The 16,973-nt window shown below is 39.5% G+C and overlaps 1 protein-coding gene across 2 annotated transcripts in view; it reads right to left on the bottom strand.

Moving 5' to 3' along the window:
• The window catches only part of LOC309662061 (RE1-silencing transcription factor-like), a 40,071-nt gene extending 32,301 nt beyond the window's left edge, over window positions 1–7,770 (bottom strand). Inside the window, exon 1 of one of the 2 annotated variants that reach the window (XM_082464457.1) lies at window positions 7,636–7,770. In XM_082464457.1, coding sequence (XP_082320583.1) covers window positions 7,636–7,761 — 126 coding nt within the window. In that variant the 5' untranslated portion in view covers window positions 7,762–7,770. The remainder of the gene's footprint in view (window positions 1–7,635) is intronic. The other variant, XM_082464456.1, reaches the window with a different exon arrangement.
• Window positions 7,771–16,973: the final 9,203 nt, after the last annotated feature.

Raw genomic sequence — 16,973 nt, forward strand, 5'->3', positions numbered from 1 at the left:
TTTGGCTCAACATCCCCCAAAACAACCATTCTGGAAAATAGTCTTAAAGTTTCTTATAGAGACACGTAGAATACAATCTAGATATGCCATTCCAGGTATCAACTGAGGAGAATTGAAAACTTATGCCATGCAAAAAACCCTATAGATTAGTGTCCAAGAACTGAAACAATCCTAAAGCCCAGCTGGTGAATTAATAAACAAATTTTAATACACTCATACGAAAGTGTCTAGGAGTTAAAACTTTTCCCATAGAACTCTCCTACGCTATTGGTGAGAATGTTAGTTGGTGCAGCCACTATGGAAAACAGTATAGAGGTTCCTCAGAAAACTAAGAATAAAATTATCATATGATCCAGCAATCCCACTCCTGGGCATATATACCGACAAAACTATAACTCAAAAAGATACATGCACCCCTATGTTCATAGCAGCACTATTCACAATAGCCAAGACAGGGAAGCAACCTAAATGTCCATCGACAGATGAATGGATAAAGAAGATATGGTACATATATACAAGGAATACCACTCAGCCCTAAAAAAGAATGAAATAATGCCATTGCAGCAATTTGGATGGAGATAGAGATTATCATAGTAAATGAAGTAAATCAGAAAGAAAAATACCATATGATATCACTTATATGTGGAATCTAAAATATGACACAGGGACTTTCCTGGTGGCGCAGTGGTTAAGAATCTGCCTGCCAATGCAGGGGACATGGGTTTGATCCCTGGTCCAGGAAGATCCCACATGCCACAGAGCAACTAAGCCCATGCGCCACAACTACTGAGCCTGCGCTCTAGAGCCCGTGAGCCACAACTACTGAAGTCCACGCACCTAGAGCCCGTGCTCCGCAATGAGAAGCCCACACACCAAAATGAAGAGTAGCCCCCACTCGCTGCAACCAGAGAAAGCCCACACGCAGCAATGAAGACCCAACACAGCCCAAAATAAATAAATAAATAAATAAATTTCTTAAAAAAAATAAAATAAAATATGACACAAATGAACCTATTTAAGAAACAGTAACAGACTCATGGATATAGAGAACAGAATTGTGGTTGCCAAGGGTGGGCGGGGGTTGGGGGAGGGATGGGAGTGGGAGGTTGGAGTTAGCAGATATAAGTTATTATATATAGAATTGATAGACAACAAATTTCTACTGTATAGCACAGGGAACTTTATTCAATATCCTAAGATAAACCATAATGGAAAAGAATATTAAAAAAAGAATGTATATATATGTATAAGTGAATCATTTTGCTGTACAACAAAAATTAACACAACATTGTATATCAACTATACTTTAATTAAAAAAAAAAAAAAAGAACACCAACAACAAAAACTTTTCCTGTACTCATTCTTTCTTGATTCAGGTCTTTTTTTTTTTTTTTTTTTTTAAACAGCCTCTGTTTTTGTATGTATGTATGTATGTATGTATGTATGTATGTATGTATGTATTTATTTATTTATTTATTTATTTATTTATTTATTTATTTATGGCTGTGTTGGGTCTTCGTTTCTGTGCGAGGGCTTTCTCCAGTTGCGGTGAGCGGGGGCCACTCTTCATCGCGGTGCGCGGGCCTCTCACTGTCGCGGCCTCTCCCGTTGCGGAGCACAGGCTCCAGACGCGCAGGCTCAGTAGTTGTGGCTCACGGGCTTAGTTGCTCCGTGGAATGTGGGATCTTCCCAGACCAGGGCTCGAACCCCTGTCCCCTGCATTGGCAGGCAGATTCTTAACCATTGCGCCACCAGAGAAGCCCTTGATTCAGGTCTTTTGAATTCAACTGACAAAAGACAGATTAACAAAAGATAACATTCAATCACCATATTTTCTTTAAGGTATGTAGAGGGTGCGCAGAAAAATGTGACTCAAGGGGCAGTTAGAATTTAGGGCTTATTATATACCATCTTAATGGATAAGGGGAGGGAGAGAAACACTTATGGGGAAACAAATGAGTTCTCAATAAGGGAAAGGGAGGGAGAAAGGGCATTCATGGGGAAACAAATGATGTTCTGGAAAGATAAATGGGCCTCAGGAGAACAGATGGGAGATAGGATAGTTTTGTGACAATGTCTGTTTACATGTGGTGTGGAGACTTCTCATGGCTCTTGATAAGAGTCAATCATCCCTGGTGGATCCCAGGGATGGCCTCTAGGGTAGGGGATTTGAGTTCATGTTAGTTCTGTTTTTAGGAAGATAAGACAGTTCACAAACTCAAATGCCTTCTGATAAAAATAATTTTTATGCCACAGTGAGTGGGTATTACTGACCCTTTCAATAGTGAAACCAAGCAGGACCCTGTGGGGCTTCTGGGCACGGAAGCCTTTCCGTATCCCTCGATTCTTGTTTGTAGGGAATAGGTTTCAGCCTCCATGACTTTCGCTGAGTTCCAAAGGGCAGGTTCAAACAGTTGCTAATCAGGGAAGGGAGGGGATGCAGAGACAAAGGAGGAGCCACCAAGAAACAGTAGTGCGGCCTTGGAGCAGGGTCCTGGTTCCCCCTCAAGGAATACGCTTAACAATGTCTTTAAACTCTTTATAGAATTAAAACCCCCAAAATGGATTATGTCAGCATTCCTCATATCAGAGAAGATTACCTGAGACCAGATTAAAGGAAGCAGAGAGGCTCATCAGGATTACCTGAGGGGCTTCCCTGGTGGCACAGTGGTTAGGAATCCACCTGCCAATGCAGGGGACACGGGTTCGAGCCCTGGTTTGGGAAGATCCCACATGCCGTGGAGCAATTAAGCCCGTGCACCACAACTACTGAACCTGCACTCTAGAGCCCACGAGCCACAACTATTGAAACCCACGTGCCTAGAGCCCATGCTCTGCAACAGGAAAAGCCACTGCAATGAGAAGCCCGCACGCCACAACTAAGAGAAAGCCGGCATGCAGCAACGAAGACCCAACACAGCCAAAAATAATAAATAAATAAAAATAAATAATTTTTTTAATTAATTAATTAATTAATTTTTAAAAAAAAGATTACCTGAGACCCGATTAGAGGAGTGCAGGCCCCGCACACACCCTAATTTTGTCAGCAACTCCACCCTTGAACTACTGCTATAAAACTTCTCACTAAATCCTCCTGGGTTGGGACACAGTTTTCTTTTTTTAAAAAATATATTTATTATTTATTTATTTTGACTGCATTGGGTCTTCGTTGCTGTGCATGGGCTTTCTCTAGTTGCAGTGAGTGGGGGCTACTCTTCATTGCAGTGCGTGGGCTTCTCATTGAGATGGTTTCTCTTGTTGCGGAGCACGAGCTTGTTGCATTTCTCTCATGCGGGCTTCAGTAGTTGTGGCACACAGGCTTAGTTGCTCCACGGCATGTGGGATCTTCCCAGAGCAGGGCTCAAACCCATGTCCCCTGCATTGGCAGGCGGATTCTTAAACACTGTGCCACCAGGGAAGCCCAGGGGACACATAGTTTTCAAGGGCAGAATCCTGCTGTGTCCCCCTTTGCCTGGCAAAGCAATAAAGCTCTTCTTTTCTACTTCACCCAAAACTCTGTCTCCAAGATTCAATTCAGCACCAGTGCACAGAGGCCAAGCTTTCGGCATCAACACAGTGAAACCTTAACTGAATCAAGTGTATTGATTTGGATGAAAATGAAATCTAAATTCTGATGTTGTGCTCAGAAGATAGAATGTTTCCATAAGAAGCTAGTCTGCATGTAATCTAGAAAAGAGGAAAATGAAGGGGGAAATATTGGCACTGTTTACCTAACACTGTCCGCAGAGCACTGAGACACTGAATCTGACAGAGATGCATAATCTAGGTTTAGGACAAGCATAGTTCACTTGGATTTTTTGGCTCAGAACAGATGTGAAGATTATCTCTCCTGACATTAAGTCCAGGCTCACAAAGTCACTTAATAGCTAATAACATATACCATCCATACTTTGATTTCAAGCAACAATTAAGTCATTTAACAACTAGTATTCTAATTTTTGCATCTCCTCCTTCTATTCTCCCCCTAACATCTCCTACTATATTTCTTTCCTTTTTTTCACTCTCACTCACTGGGCTCCAGCCACACATGCCTAGCATAGTGCTGTCATAAAACCTTTGCACATGTACTTAAATGAAGGATCTTGAAATAAGGAGATCATCCCGGATTATCTGGGTGTGTCCTAAATCCAAAGACAGGTGTCCTTATAAGAGATACACAGAGGAGAAAACAGAGAAGGCAGTGTGAAGGCTGAAGCAGAGATTGGAGTGATGTGGCCACAAGCCAAGGAAGCTGGCAACCACCAGAATTTAGAAGAGGCATGGAATGGATCCTCCCCTAGAGGCCATTCAGAGGCACCATGACTCTGCTGACCTTGATTTTGGACTTCCAGCCTCCAGAACTGTGAGAGAATAAATTTCTCTTTTTAAACCCCCAGTTTGTGGCAATTTGTTACAGCAGCCCTAGGAAACTAATACAGTGCATGATACCATCTATGTAGTGTTCTCAAACTGACAAAATTATAGATATGGAGAATAGATTAGATGTGACCAGATATTAAGAATGGAGAGGGGGGTGTGGTTGTTGGGTTGGGGGGATGGGGTGGTGGCTTGTGATTGATTATACAGGGACACCACAAAGGAGATTGTTGTGGTGATGGAATAGCTCTATATGCATGCAAATGTGATAAATCCGAATAGGGTCTGTGGATTGTACCTATATCAATTTTCCTGTTTTGATATTATATCATAATCATATAAGATGTTATAACTGGAGGAAAGTGGACGAAGGAGGACATCGAATCCCTCTGTACTATTTTTGCAATTTCTGTTACTCTATAATTACTCTAAATTGAAAAATTTAAAGAATTAATTTCACTTGTTTCTTTTCATTATTTTCAGTTATGACTGCTAGTCATAATTTTCAATTACATATGTGGCTTGCATTATATTTCAATTTGATCAGTGCTGCCCTAGAATGTGAGTTTCTCCTTTGGGGTTCTTATATAAGGAGCTGAGTGGCCTCCTGCTCTGAAATCTCAGCCTGACCTTCCACAATTGCAATGAAAACTCTACAAGCCTGGGAAGTAAAGTAGTAATAGGAGGGAAAGTACAAGCTGAGTCAGAGAGACCTGGATGGAATCCTGGCTTTGCTACTTAGACCTCAGGCAAATCCTTTAACCTCTCTCAGTCTCCATCTCTTAGTCTGGAAAATCAGAATAATAATGCCATCTTGCCAAGTCTAATGTGAGAACGAAGTGAGGTCATAAATGGAGAACTCCCAGCAGAGTGCCTGGCATAGTGTTGTCTCAAGTGCTCAGTAAATGTCAGTTCTTTGCCATTCTCTTCTAAGTTTCTCAGGCCACATTAGGCCTGGGCAGTTCAAGAAAGAGGAAGAGGAGGGAAGTGATAATTGGGCACCATCTTAGGCACTGTCTGCTGTGCATTGGAAAGTACATTACTGTTTAGAGATGCTTTCAGGACTTGATTTCATTCACTGCTCATGACAATCCTGTGATGTAGATTATTGCTGTCAATCATTAACCTCCCATAAAACCACCAAAAAACTTGTTGACTAAGCAAAGCTAAGTTTATTTTAATACTGCAGAAAGAAGGAACAGCACCTTGACAGACTCTTAATAATAAGAGGAGGATATTTATAGGGTTTCAGGCCCAGGTCAGATGACTTCAAGCTGGTCTGGTAAGGCAGGGAACTGGTCGGGAATGGGCAGAGTTTATAATACAATAGTTTAGCATTGGTGAGCATAGCAAGGTGAGGGTCTTGAAACAAGTATTAATGAGCAAGTTGTTAATTTTGATAAGTCCACTTCCCTGGTGTTCCAGTGGTTAAGAATACGCCTGCCGATACAGGAGACAGAGTTTCGATCCCTGGTCCGGAAGGATCCCACATGCTGTGGAGCAACTAAGCCTGTGCACCACAGCTACTGAGCCCGCGCTCTGGAGCCTGCATGCCACAACTACTGAGCCCGCGTGCCACAACTACTGAAGCCCACACGCCTAGAGCCCGTGGTCCGCGACAAAAGAAGCCACTGCAAGGAGAAGCCCACGCACGTTAACGAAGAGTAGCCCCTGCTTGCTACAACTAGAGAAAGCCCACGCACAGCAATGAAGACCCAGTGCAGCCAAAAATAAATAAATAAATGAATAATTTTAAAATAAATAACATATTTATTTGCTGGTGTTTACCTTGCTTTTTCAGTTCCAGTGGGGTAAAAATGTAAAGTAAATAAATTAGTAACCCTCATAAAGAAATCTCTAAGCAGTCTCATACATGGTTAAGTTGCCATGTAAATTGGTATCACCTCTTGGGAGGGTAATTCGGCTTGGGAGGGTAGACTCTTGAAGACTTCATTGTGCATACACTTTGTCCTAGCAACTCCATTTCTAAGAATTTACTCTACAGAAATATTTGGGGGAAAAAAAATATATATACATATATATGTGTGTATGTGTATATATATATATATACACACACACATACAGAGAGAGAGAGAGAGAGAGAGAGATGGTTATTGCAGCACTATTTGCAATCACAAAAAACTGGAAACAGTCCAAATGTTCATCAGTAGGAATTGGTTTTGGATGTAATCATAGACATATAGTTTCTAAAAGGGAAAAAATGGGGGGAGGGATAAATTGGGAGATTGGGATTGACATATACACACCACTATATATAAAATAGATAACTAATAAGGACCTACTGTATAGCACAGAGAACTCTACTCAATACTCTGTAATAACCTATATGGTAAATGAATTTAAAAAAGAATGGATATATGTATATGTATAACTGATTCACTGCACTGTACAGCAGAAAGTAACACAACACTGTAAATCAACTATACTCCAATAAAAATTTTTTTTAAAATAAATGTTTCATATAGATAAATACGGCTTAAATAGAGGGAAAAAAGGGGAAAATGGTACTGTATATTGGTATAAAAAGATATGTAAGTCACATTGTACAATTTTTAAGAAGCAGATTTCAGAACAGATCATATAGTATGAACCAGTTTTTAATTTTTTAAAAAGAGTATATGGGAATTCCCTGGCAGTCCAGTGGTTAGGACTCTGCACTTTCACTGCCATGGGCCTGGGTTCAATCCCTAGTCAGGGAACTAGGATCCTGCAAGCTGCACGGCGTGGCCAAAAAATAAAAAATAAAAATAAATAAAAATAAAAAGGGTATATATTGGTTTGAAAAAATATCTGGAATAATGTTTCAAACTATTTGTGGTGATTTGGGAAGTAGGATAACAGGAGATTTCTGCTTTCAAATAATCATTTTCTTGCTATTTGAATTTTTTATTATAACAAGAATTATTCTTTCAAAAACTGAAATGTAAATATATGGTCAATCCAGCAATTGCCTTATGTATCAGTTAGCCTGGATAATTCTTCATTTAGGGTCACTGTCTTTGCAGTCTAGGATGTTACCAGCATTCTGGCCTCTACATTCTGGGTGCTAGTAGCACACCTTCCTGCCCAGTTGTGACTCCAGACACTGGAAATGTCTCCTAGTGACATGGTTGCCTTACATAGCAACCCAGTTAAATTTGAATTTCATATAAATAGCAAATAATTTTTATAAGGTTGTCACATGTAATATTTCTATGTTGCATCCTATAATTTTATTTGATAAATCTGGCAACCTACCTGGGGCACTAGTTGTTCTGGTTGAGACCCACTGGCCTTAGGTGTTACACTGCTTTGTTGCCTTGACTTTTCTGAAGAGCAATCTTGGTACAGAAAACTCCGCTTCTTTGTCCCTCTCTGCACCATGATACAGCCATGGGCTGTAGGCTGATTGGAAGCCTGCAAAAAGCCAAGTCATTTTCCTGTTACATCTCTTGCACTGTCTGCCACCAAACAATCAATAGTATCCTCCAGAAAATTCCCTCATTCAGACCAAGCTCCACAGTATTTTTCTGAAGAATTGCTGGGCCAGATAGTTTTGTGTAGAAAGTATAAATCCTGTCCTTCTGCTCTGGTATGATTCTTTCTAAGCTAGATCAGCCACCTCTACAAGGTTTATGCTCTAAGCTTTGAAAAAGGAATTGTAAGATAAGTTAACAAAGGTTTAATGAAAGATTACAAATACATTATGTCAACTTAATTCATAAATTTAGCATTTACTAAATGTCATATATTTTAAAAAACTTACAGACTACATTTTCTCACTTCTCAAGAAATCCTGAGTATGCAGAACAGTTATTGAGAAATCATAACTGATAAATTAAATAAGTTACTTACACCCAAGTATTTTTAAGAGAAAAATATTAAATTATTACCATTTTGTATGGGTATATATATATATATATATATATATATATATATATATATATATGTATAGTATTTGATGTGGCTGCATTTGAAGTTGATTGGTAGGATGTAAGGTAGGGCCTTGAAAAGCAAGAGTGCCTGAGGTCTCGGAGGCCTAAGCAGATCTCTCCCAGAATTTCTTAGGAGTGACATAGGTTGTTTACATATGCTGGGGGGAAAAAGAAAAAAATAATAAACTAAAATTGATTTTGAGAGGTTAATATATTGACCATATCATCGTCTCATTCTAAAATAACCCCCAGAATTGGATAGAGGGTAGGAAATACTATAATTTTCTAATTTGTATGCTCCCAAATTGTTCTAATTCTTCTCAAAAGGATGTGTACTTTTATAACATAGAAAATAAGAATTTTTAAAGTAAAATAAAATAATCTTGGAACATCTTGTAAGAGTATGTTTGGGGGAGTGAAAAATGTTACAACTTTTTTGGAGAATAAGTTGGCACTGCCAAAATAAACACACACACACACACACACACACACACACACACACACACATAAACACACAAGGCTTTTGACCCAACAAAATCTCCTAGTGTATATAGATATACAAGTATACTCAGTCCAGTGTTTTCAATAAAACTAGTGGTTAAAATATTAACCAGGTTTATTTTGTGGAATGGGCTTATGGGAGGGTACTTTCACTTTCTACAATATGCATTTCTATATTATGCAGCTTATAATGTTATATTTAAATTATAGGCCTCAAATTTGCTTATAAATTGCTTCATTCATTCAACAATCATTCAGTACTTAGAATGTGTCAGGTTTACTCTTTTGAATCTTCCCTCACCAATGCAAATAAGGAGATGACTAATTGAATGTTTTCTGGGTACCAAGGAATCTACTTGGTGCAGAAAGACTGGGTAGAAGATAAAATAGAGGGTGCTGGGGCTTCCCTGGTGATGCAGTGGTTAGGAATCCACCTGCCAATGCAGGGGACATGGGTTCAGGCCCTGGTCTGGGAGGATCTCACATGCCGTGGAGCAACTGGGCCCTTGTGCCACAACTGCTGAGCCTGTGCTCTGGAGCCCGCGAGCCACAGCTACTGAGCCCGCGTGCCTAGAGCCCATGCTCCGCAACAAGAGAGGCCACCGCGGTGAGAAGCCCACGCACCGCAACGAGGGGTGGCCCCTGCTCGCCGCAACTAGAGAAAACCTATGAGCAGCAACGAAGACCCAATGCAGCCAAAAATAAACAAATAAATAAATTTTTTTTTAATTAAAAAAAAATAGAGGGTGCTATTTGAAGAGTTCCTTGATCACAATCCTAAGGAACACCTGCCACACCAGCCACTTTGGAAAAGAAATTAATAGCTAAAGCTAATTCCTTTAACTGTCAACCACCACCCTCCAAGATCCAGAGATTTCAGACTGAAAGTCAATAGAATTACCTCACCACTCACTCACCTTCCATATAATTGTTTTAGTGAATATAAACTGTTATCTTTGCTTTCTATATTCGGAAGCTATTAAATGAGTAACAGTCCCCAGCTTAAATAAAACAAACCCGGAACTTCTTCAAGTTTATTTTTAACATGTAATATAACTCATAAATAGACAACTATGTGGTCACTCTTGGTGGTTTATGCAGACAGCTGTGGTGACATTGATTACTCAATGTCAAGGAACAGTTAAGAAAAAATAACGTTCAGTGATCAGGGAATATGGGACCAACACAGACTCACTTTGTTCTCACAATATCCCCTGTATAAAAAGTATTGATAAAGATAATTCATGTATGGGGACCCAGAAAATGGAGGCCGCCCCAGCAGCCCGGCCCAGGTCACAAACCTAAACCTAAGTCAGCCTTCACTTCCAGGAAACGCCGCACTCTCGAGGAAACCTAACACACACAGATCCCAGTCCTCTAGCTGAGCTTTAGCTAGCTCACCTTACCCTGGAAAATAGGACCCTCTAGGCTTATAAAGAAATTGCTGACGTCCTAGGCAATCTTGTTCTGTTTCCTGTTGCCTCTTCTAAGTGCTATAAAACTCAATCTGGCCTAAAATCCCTCAGGGAGAGGGCTCCACTCTCTGTGAGCAGCACCCCCAATTCATGGATGGTTTTCCCTTCAATACAGTTCATGGAACGTGTTACTGAATTGTATTATCTTTGTCATTTGATAGTATGGACTCCCATTTTACAGAAGATTCAAAGAGAGGTTCCATGTCTTGCCCCAGGGAAGTGCCATGGAGTCCAGCAATCTGGCATTATCTATGACTATGGCAATCAGTCCAAATACTACCCAGCTGAGTCTACCAGTCTGGGGCCCAGAGGGTACCATGTGAGTATGGGAGCCCCAGGAAACTCTGGAATTGTTTTCATTGCTAAACTGACTCAAAGGCCTTGAATTTGTACCTATACCCCAACAGTTTTAAAGCACTGCTTTATATAGAACTGTTTATTATAACATTTTCAAACATATCAAAGTAGAGAGACTAGTGTAATGAAGTTCATATATCCATCATTTAGTAAAGCACTGTTTTTTTTAAAATTCAAAAACTTGCTGAGTCATATGAGGAGGTCCATAAAAAAAGGTAGCAAGAGAAAAATGCACAGTTGGTTTGTAGTCCTATCTCTACTATGAATAAGCTATGTAGCATTGAATAATTCATGGTGCCTTGTTAACTGAGACATAAAACCTGGAACCTGGAAGGGATTTGTGGGGACTTTCCAGACCTTATATCCTATACTTTTATTCAAAAGTTCTGTCATTCACTCTATCTACAAGCATTAAGCCACCATTATCTCTTGCCTTAATTAATGTCCCTTTGCTTATTCCTGCTCCTCTACATTCCATTCTTCATCTAGAGGCCTTAAAAAGTCAACTTTTAAAAACGCAAATCAGATCATCTGATCACATCATTCCAGGGATAAAATCCCCTCAGTGCCTTCACATTTCTTTTAGGGCAATGTTTGAGCTGCTTAACAAGTCCAATAAGAAGCTGCCTGACCTGGGCTGCTACCTCTCCTTTCACCAGCTCCACCACATTGGCCATTTCCAGTCTCAGACTATCTCCACGTGCTGTTCCAACTACCTAAATGGTTCTTCTGGGCCTCAGCACTTATACCCCCATTGCAACACAGACCCACTATGCTTGGGCAGCTTGTTCTCATTTCAGGAATCTGCTTAGATGTCACATCTTCCAGGAAGCCTCCACCTGAACTACATCAAGTCCTGCTAAGCCTCTATGTGCTCTGTTAGTACCTGGTACTTGGATGTCGTGGCCCTAAACACTATTTATTTAATTATGCATGGCAGCCAATCGATGCCCCTAACCCAGTCTGGGCCAGGACAGGCTTACTGGAGGAGACACTGACTTTGTAAGCAGGTAGGGTAGGGGGGTCCCCAGAGAAAGAGAACCAGGCATGGCTTTCTTGACATAAGAGAAGCCATTTTTGGCCTAAGCCATTTTGTGATCTAAGCCTGGCCACAATGATTGCCCTTGAATGGGTCTCAGTAATTAATGATCTTAAGGGAAGTGAGGGAATGGAGGAACAAAAGAAAGGCAGTCAGGAAACAATAGTTCAGCAATAAAAAAGAGTCCTAGTTCCCCCTCAAGGGGTATACATCACAATCTGATACATATTCTGAGTTCTGCAGGAACTGAGGGCCCCCCCTCCCCCTCCACACCCCCCCCCCCCCCCCCCCCCCCCCCCCCCCCCCCCCCCCGGTGGAGGATTGAATGATGGTGTTGACCTTTTCTGACTTCCATCAACTAAAGCTTGGACTCTGTCGACTTCTGCACCAATTCTAGCCTGAATTCTCCCTTGCTCAAGCCCCTTCATGAATATGCATATACCACCCAAGCCCCTTCATGAATATGCATGTACCCTTAGCTTAAAACTTCCACATTTTGCTGTTTGGAGAGACACTGCTTCGGGAAAGATCTCTGGTGTTCTCCTTACTTGCTGCAAGTAATAAATCTGTTGATGAAAAATTAATCAGTCGATCTAAGAAAGAAATGGAAAATTTTATTCGAACCAAATTTGAGGATTATAACCCAGCATGTCAGAAAGCTCTGAGAACTGTTCCACCCTTTAGAAGTCAAGGCACAGTTATATAAGCTTTTTTGAGACAGAGGGCTGGACATCAAATGAGTCATTGTAGTAGGTCATGTGACCTCTTACAAGATCAAGAAGTAATGCTATCTTTTAAGGAGTTGTCTTGTTGATGCTAGAAGTTCCTCTTTAAGGTTGAGCAGGTATTCCTCCCCCTCCCAAGGGAAGGTTGGTGATGCATAATGCAGATATACAATGCACAGTGTGGGGAGAGAGGAGTCCAAAGGGCTGAGAAGATTTTTTGTTTAAACTTCTCTTGTCTTGCCATAAAAATATGACTTTTATTTCACAAATCATTACTTCTTCCAATCTTTGGCTTGGTTTTATCTTTTGCCCTGACACCCACCAAGAAGCAAACCCAGTTTTCGGGTAACAACTTTGTGGAGGAAATCCATCCAACAAGGCTCCAATAGTCTTATATGTGGTAAGTGGTTCACTGAGGGAGGGGAACTCTTTCAGTGATCTTTTAGGAATATTCAGTTACTGACATTCCTGCTTGATATTCTGCCAAACTAACTTAGCCTGTGGTCAGGTACCATCCATATTTTCCCATTCACAGTGAGCAGAGCAACTATTGGTCAGTACCAAGATGGGCTGGGTTAGTAAATCAGCAGGAAATGGGTAAGCCCCCCCTTTTTTTTTAAAGATGGAAGTGGGAATTATAATAAGGAGGTAGACTTTTCCTTAATTTAAGCTGAAAAATTGAAGCATAACTTTTTTTTTTTTTTAGAATAATCAGTGATAATTTGCCAGCAAGTATAGATCATCTTAATCTGGAAGTCCAAATAAAATGGGTCATTTACACCTAGAGAGAAGTTTTAGTCCAATCATTGACTATCATTATTTTACAATAGTCATAATTTAGTTCTATTTTATTAGTTTCTATAAATATGAATTTAAACACTAAAGTATTATATACTTTATAAGTATTAGATTCTGGAATTTTTTGTGATTCACAACTAATTGGAAACAAACTTGTAAAAAATATCAAACATTCCAGAAGTGTACGATTTGAAAACTAAAATTTTATATATCACTCGTACTCAAGAATAAGTAGTGTCAATAGTTACATGGTTAAGGCTTTTTTCTAACCATATATGATATACATATAAAATACATTTTCAAACTAAAATTATTACATACTGTCCTGAACTTTTTTCCTTTAATAATATATCTTGAACCTGTCATTATACGCAGATTTGTCTAGTTCTTTTTAATAAATTCCCAGAATCCCATTTATTAAAATTTTAAAGCATTCCAAAACCAAAATTAAATATTTGTATACTGAAATTTTCTTTATGTTGCACAAATGAAATTCATTTATTCATCGTTTTTACTGGGTGTGTCTCCTAGAAATATTGCAGTAAAGTGTGCTCAGACCTGAAACCCACCAAATCCAGTTATATATAAAAAGATCAAATTGAATTTCTTGGAGGAATCTCCCCAAAGTAGAGTTGAAGGAGGATAGATAAAGTCAGTATAGAAGAAATAAAGAGGATGCTTCACATACATGTTTATTTGGTGCATTTGTGACATACAGTTTCAGGAATACAAAGAAAATTATTTTCCCATTTACAGGAGTGAGGTCTTTAACTGAAGACAAGGTTTTGATAGAATAGATAAACTAAAGGACATTGGTTTGCATATGCAGATCACTTCAGAGTGACCTCCAACATTCCTCTGGAATTGGTTTAGTCTGGAGAGGAACTCTACCCACCGACCCCTGCTTTAAATACTATAGAATAGTATTGAATACTGTAAAAACCTGTTAGAAAATAATCAGATTTTCTTTTCAGATTGACATATTTTGCTGAAATTTTTTTAGAGTTTAGTTTCTTTAAGTATTTTAGGAGTTTGGATTCTTGTCTCTCTGCAAGGAGAAACAACAGGGGAGGAGAATGACCAGGTCTGTTTGCAAAAGGTCACTTTGGCTAATGTGAGGAATGGATTATAGGGAAAAGTAGCAGCCTGACTGAGGTTTTATAAATAACGCACAAAGTTTAAGTCATTCCTTGGCTCAAAAGCCTTCATCTCATAGTAAAACCAAAGGCCCTTCAGTGCTCACTCTCTCCAGCACCCGCCACCAATTTTGGGGGTGTTGGGCTGCACCCAGCAGGCCTACAAAGCCTATACTTGCCCAGCTTCAAGACATAAGAAAGAGCCTGGAGTTAGCAACAGAGACATCAATGGTTTAATGGACGTGGGTGAATTTAACATGTCTGAAGCAATGTCCTGAAGTGACACCCCGCTGTTTGCTGCAGACAGCGGGTGGGATGTGGGAGCAGTCTTTTCTCCTGGGGGGAGGGGAATATTGCCAGTTATAGGGGGAATTGACATCATGTTGGTTCATGGATTACCAGGGAAACTAGCAGAGGGGCCCGCCCCTCACCCAATCACTAGCTTGGGCCTGGGGCAAGTAGGTAGGAAGGTCAGTCATGTGAGTAGGGTACAGGTGAAGCAGGCACTGGTCGAGCAGGGTATGTACAGAGAGCAAGAGAACAGCCATCTTGAATGGCCTGACCAAGCAAGGAGCTTCCTAGGGCAGGGGTTTTATTGTTTTGTTCACTGCTATAGGGCCAGTGCTTAGCAGAGCTTCACATAGGCATGCTGATAATACTGGTTATTGAGTAAATGGTTCTTTCATTTTAGGATAAATTAAAAAATTCTTAACCTGGTATCCAAGGCCTATCTGGGGCAGTCACAGCCTCATCTTATCATCTTTGCCCAGGGCTCTTGCTGTGGTCACACTGCACTTGCTTTAACTTTCTCAGTCTTAGAATTCCCTGCCTAGAAGGATCTTAATGTCCTCTTTTCTTGTCCAACTCCTTTTCAAACTTCAAGTTTCAGCTTTTATGTGATTTCTCAGGAAGCCTTTTCTTGCCACCTTTAGAGACTCTAACAACAAACACCCAGTTTTTTGCCTTCTTAGTGTTTATCATAAATAATTTGTCTTTTTATTTATAGAAAAAGCATTTTGAAAATTTCTAGACTTTATTTTTTTAGAATAGTTTTAGATTTATAGAAGAATAAAGCAGATAGTACAGAATTCCCATACACTTTCATTCCCAACATAGTTTGCCCTATTATCTTATTTTTAAAATGGCACGTTTGTTATAGTTAATGAACCAGTATGTGTTCATTTCTTTCAACACATTTTTAGTATTAACTAAAGTCCATAGTTATTCAGATTTCCTTAGTTTTTACCTAATGTACTTTTTCTGTTCCAGAATCCCATCCAGGATACCATATTATGTTTATTCATTGTCATGTCTCCATAGGCTATGACAGTTTCTCAGACTTTCCTTATTTGTGTGTGTGTGTGTGTGTGTGTGTGTGTGTGTGTGTGTGTGTGTGTGTGTGTTTAATATTTATTTATTTATTTATTTGGCTGCACCGGGTCTTAGTTGTGGCATGTGGGCTCTTAGTTGCGGCATGTGGGATCTAGTTCCCTGACCAGGGATCAAACCCAGCCCCCCTGCATTGGAAGCAGGGAGTCTTAACCACTGGACCACCAGTGAAGTCCCAGACTTTCTTTATTTTTGACGACCTTCACAGTTTGAGGAGTACTGGTCAGGTACATTGTCGGATGTTATTTTTTTAAGGAAACTTTTTATTTAAGAATAATTTCTTAATGGTAATTTAATTCTCTTTGAAAAATTAGTATTAGTTTTTCCCAGTACACTATAATCTCCATGAAGTTGGGCCATGTCTGACTTACTCACAGCTGTATCCCAGTGGCTAATACATAGCAGACACTCAATATAAATTGCTAAATGAATAAATTATTTGCTCATGAAACAACATTCCTCCAGGAGGTATCATTGGAAATTCCTACTCTTAGGAATTCTCCTCAGGGCTAAGTATGGCCTTCTTAGTATATCATTACAAATCTTTCTTAGTATATCAGTACAAATCCATTCTCTCTTCTAGTTGAAATTCAGATTCCTTCTGTCCATTATGTTTTTCATATTATTTTACTTTACAATATGTCTCCTTTAACTCAACTTCTTTAGCGTTCATTTTCACATATATATGGGTTCATTATAGCTAATCCCTACTGAACATTGTAGAGCATATCCAAGGAGCTGTAATTACAGCAATGTATTTAGAAGGAAAAATTCCTTTTGAGAGGCTTACAGTCTCCTTGAGAAGACTAGACATGTACATAGAAATAAATATAAAAAAATGAAACATTGGGTAACCTGGGAAATGAATGATATAAACCTGAAATACTTACTAGGTCTCTGGGAACAGAAAACTCAGTGGGACCCAAGAGAGTAGGCTTGAAAACAATCCATAAACAATGCTCAGCTTTTTGAGAGTACTTGGTTCTGGTAATGGATATTCAGTTGTCAGCCCTAGAATCTGAAAATCTTTATAGCATCTAAATAAAAGGTATGTGTCAAAGGAATATGGTAGAAGGAATATAAGCTTTAGAATCAAAATTCCAGCTCTGTCCATTATAAACTGTGTGCTTAAGAAATAGTGTGTAAAGATTCTGATACTTCTTAAAAAAAATCATCCAAAACATGGAAATAAGGCAAAAAGAAGCATGTGTATCTTTTCAATGTCATGTTTGAGTTCTATC

This window comes from Balaenoptera physalus (assembly GCF_965194825.1).
Source record: "Balaenoptera physalus genome assembly, chromosome: 5".
Lineage (NCBI taxonomy): Eukaryota > Metazoa > Chordata > Mammalia > Artiodactyla > Balaenopteridae > Balaenoptera > Balaenoptera physalus.